Below are 4174 nucleotides of genomic sequence, written 5' to 3' on the forward strand. Positions count from 1 at the left end.
CTTTCAGCCGTGGGGGCGTTATATTGTGACGGTCAATCCCACTATTCGTCGGTAAAAGAGTAGCCCCAAAACAGTACTGAGCCTTTGTATCGAAGTGTAACATCTGATGTAGGCCTGAGGCCGAAAAGCTATTATTTTATTTTTACATGCAGATTATATTTCCAATTTGATAGTCTTATAGTAATTTTCAATTTTGTCTTTAAAAATTTATAACATTTTTAATGTTCTTAACACTAACTTCCTTTCCTTTACAGTTTTCACTGAATAAATAATAATTGTTTTGCTCGGTTGAATTTTAAATAATTAGAAAATATTATAAAATTGTGTTGTAAGTTCCAACACTAGTAGTCCAAGATCGTAGGCCTTTCCTAGCTGTCTTACAAGTCCTTTTATTGGATATATATACCAAACCATTCTATTTTTAAACTGTTACCATTACAATAAAAATTAATTAAACCTAAAGAATGATCAAACTCTAACCTCACAAGAAAACACTCTTTGTATGATTTCATACTCTTCATTTGATAGCCAATAATAAAGTTTACTAAAATTTAACAAACTTCTTATAATCCAAGGTTTAATCTGTTAGATTAATTTTCTCTCTCTCTAAATATCTAAAATGGTTACATTATTACACACTTCATTGTTTTTCGGCTTCCCTTTTATTATCCTATAGCAATATGAAATATAAGTTTAATGATCTTGTTAATCACTAATAACAGGCAATTGGCCTTTAGATTTAGTTCTACCAATGCTCTTTTATTTTGTTTCAGTTTTGTTTTCTTCAAGAAAAAGGAAAACTCTTTTTTGCATCATGAATATCACATATGAGACTCGAGTTGTTGTGTTTTTTTTTCATCTCTATTTTATCTTTAATTTAATACACTTTCCCTGCTTTAGAAAATTTCCATTGCAATCTATTTTTAATCAAATTGCGCATTTTATACTATGATTATTCCTACGCATTAAAAATATTTTTCCAAATCGTGTGCCCTGCGTTTATCATTTTCGTTTGTGCAAGAAAATGTCAAAGTTTTTATTTTATTATCCAATTAAAATCTCATTTTAATCGTTCTTAAACTTCTAGTCTTAAAGGTATACATTTTAAATTAAATATTATATTGGATTTGCCGATACATTATTTCACAACATATATAGACGTAGACAAAACTATCACAAACTTGTCTGATAGAGAAAGAAACTACAAAACATCAGGACGGAAACATGACAATCACAAACCTGTTTGATAGAGAAAGAAACTACAAAGCATCAGGACGGAAACATGACAATCACAAACCTGTTTGATAGAGAAAGAAACTACAAAGCATCAGGACGGAAACATGACAATCACAAACCTGTTTGATAGAGCAAGAAACTACAAAGCATCAGGATGGAGACATGACAATCACAAACCTGTCTGATAGAGAAAGAAACTACAAAGCATCAGGATGGAGACATGACAATCACAAACCTGTTTGATAGCGCAAGAAACTACAAAGCATCAGGACGGAAACATAACAATAATACACCTGTCTTATAGAAACGAAACTACAAAACATCAGAGCAGAGATAGAACAATCACAAACCTGTCTAATAGAAACGAAACTACAAAACATCAGAGCAGAGATAGAACAATCACAAACCTGTCTGATAGGAAAAAAAACTACAAATCATCAGAGCAGATATAAAGCAATTACAAACTTGTCTGATAGAGAAAGAAACTACAAAACATCAGGACGGAAACATGACAATCACAAACCTGTTTGATAGCGCAAGAAACTACAAAGCATCAGGACGGAAACATAGCAATAATACACCTGTCTTATAGAAACGAAACTACAAAACATCAGAGCAGAGATAGAACAATCACAAACCTGTCTAATAGAAACGAAACTACAAAACATCAGAGCAGAGATAGAACAATCACACCTGTCTAATAGAAACGAACTACGAAACATCAGAGCAGAGATAGAACAATCATAAACCTGTCTGATAAAAAAGAAACTACAAAGCACTGGAACGGAAATATAACAATCACAAACCTATCTGATAGATAAAGAAACGATTATTTCATTACCGGCTTCAGTTTATTTTTTTCGTTAAATCTTTGAAGTATAAATCCTTAAAAAACGATACTAACTGTCAACGTTTTATAACTTACTTAATAAATTACTTTAATTAATATTATCCACCCTATTGCTTGCGTATAATAATAGACATGTTTTGATGTTCCCTTATTTATTCCAGATCTCTAAATTTCTCTAAGATTATACCTAGCACTTTGCCCAAACATTTCTCATTTTTAATTTTTCAACGACCCCTACAAATGAACGGTAACTAGAAAAAAGATATCAAAGTATATGTATCAAATCTTTATCTTTCTCTAGATTTATTTGGTCCAAATTTTTAAAAACTCGGTTTCTGCTGCCTGATCTGTTTGTATTGCTAATATATTGAATTAAAAAAAACAAAAAAAAACGTTAACTCCACAATCTTCATTTCAGTAACATTTAAGTCATGTTCACGATCTGATTCTGTATTCATAATCCTTCTACATCATTGATTTCCCATTTGAGCTGACATCTTACCATACAGTACATTCACTCAGTGTCAACCTTATTTAACTACGTTTTCATCTGACTGAAGTGTATTTGGGTTTCATACGCTCCAGTGTTCTTTTGCATTATCGAAGTCGTTCAGGCAGATGCACTTAGTCGTTTATTTTAATTTTTTACTTGCTCCTCATGAACATTCTTAAAGTGTGCACTTAATTACCACGTTAGATGTAATTACATGTTGTCGTATTACATTTCGTTATAAACGATACTGCACGCCCTTCATTAACCATGCAACATTTCAGACAAAGCATGAATTTAAGTGTCCTTACTACACCACAATACTTGTACCTTTCAATATAAATGATAGAAGCCCTTGGGATTGGCTGAGCTTAGCTACACATACCACCAGGATTGCTTGGCTTTAGTTGTACACAGACTTGGGGGTTTTAAGACTTAACTGTTAATAACTTAGAAAATGAAAAATAATTTTTTGTTGTAAACAATGACTCATATCATTCTGTTATGTCATATAGTATTTCTCTGTTTTTTAAGTTCCCACCCCTTTTTATTTATTTTTTTGACAAACAGTTTAAATGCCAATAACACTTTCTATATATGTAAAGTCTCTACATATCCCCATATTTCTTGTTCTAACAAAAGCTTTATGTTTTCTTATATCTCACGTTCCAATGCGAATTTGCTTTAATCATCATTCTATGTTCCAATGAAAACTGTGTTTTTCCCTATAATTCATGTTCCAATAGATCTGTATTTCTGTAAATCACACTGTTAACAAAATTTATTTTGTGTTCCATATATTTTATTTTCCAAATAAAAAAATGAAATTTCTCTGTATTCCATGTTAGAACAAAATCTTTCATGTGGAAATATTTTACGTATATATTCAATAATCTAAATGATAAATCTTAATCATACAAAAGAAATTGTCCCCAGGTGGGACAACGGTAAGTCTATGGACTTACTATGCTAGAATCCGGAATTCGATTCCCCGCGGTGGACACAGCAGATAGCCCAATGTGGCTTTGCTCTAAAAATCAAACAAAAGAAAGTTTTCGAGTTCTCATAAATGATGCTCAAGTAGAAACAGTTTTTTTTTTCTTGTTTGTATAATATTTTGTGACTTAAGTTATAGAATCGTTTTTACTTTTTGTGTTACTGATTTACTAAAATCTGATTCTCAACAGGTTTTATTTTAAATCACAAACGTGATACCGAGAACTGGATTAAGACACGCCTTCCTGATGATTCTCGGATGTACACCTTCTACGGACTACAATGTGGTACACGTTTTGAATTCTTCATTCTTGCCTTCAACGATATAGGAGAAAGTTTCCCTAGTAACACCATTCAGGTGAAAACCAGGGGTGCAGGTAGTTATTTCCACGAATATTCGTTTAAAATAAATTATTATGTGTTGCCTTAGTGAATGTGTAGATATGACAGAGTTCATTAATATTAGCATTATATATACACCTGGAAAAAAGTTAAGCACCCCCGTGTTTTTTTCAAGTGATTCAGATTCGACGTTCTTGTGACTGATTATAAATTACCATTCAATCTAAATGTGTTTATCAAATGAAATTATGCATTATTGG

At 31.7% G+C, this 4174-nt stretch overlaps 1 protein-coding gene across 3 annotated transcripts in view; it reads left to right on the top strand.

Moving 5' to 3' along the window:
• Positions 1–4174, top strand: part of LOC111085503 (Down syndrome cell adhesion molecule-like protein Dscam2) — a 114304-nt gene that overhangs the window by 93686 nt on the left and 16444 nt on the right. For all 3 annotated transcript variants that reach the window (XR_002610340.1, XM_022384380.1, XM_022384381.1), the window contains exon 20: positions 3764–3949. Coding sequence is in view for 2 of the 3 variants with exons in the window: in XM_022384380.1 (XP_022240088.1) it covers positions 3764–3949 (186 nt within the window). In the remaining variant the exon portion in view is untranslated. The remainder of the gene's footprint in view (positions 1–3763; positions 3950–4174) is intronic.

Source organism: Limulus polyphemus, unplaced genomic scaffold (genome assembly GCF_000517525.1).
Source record: "Limulus polyphemus unplaced genomic scaffold, Limulus_polyphemus-2.1.2 Scaffold433, whole genome shotgun sequence".
NCBI classification, from domain to species: Eukaryota; Metazoa; Arthropoda; class Merostomata; order Xiphosura; family Limulidae; genus Limulus; species Limulus polyphemus.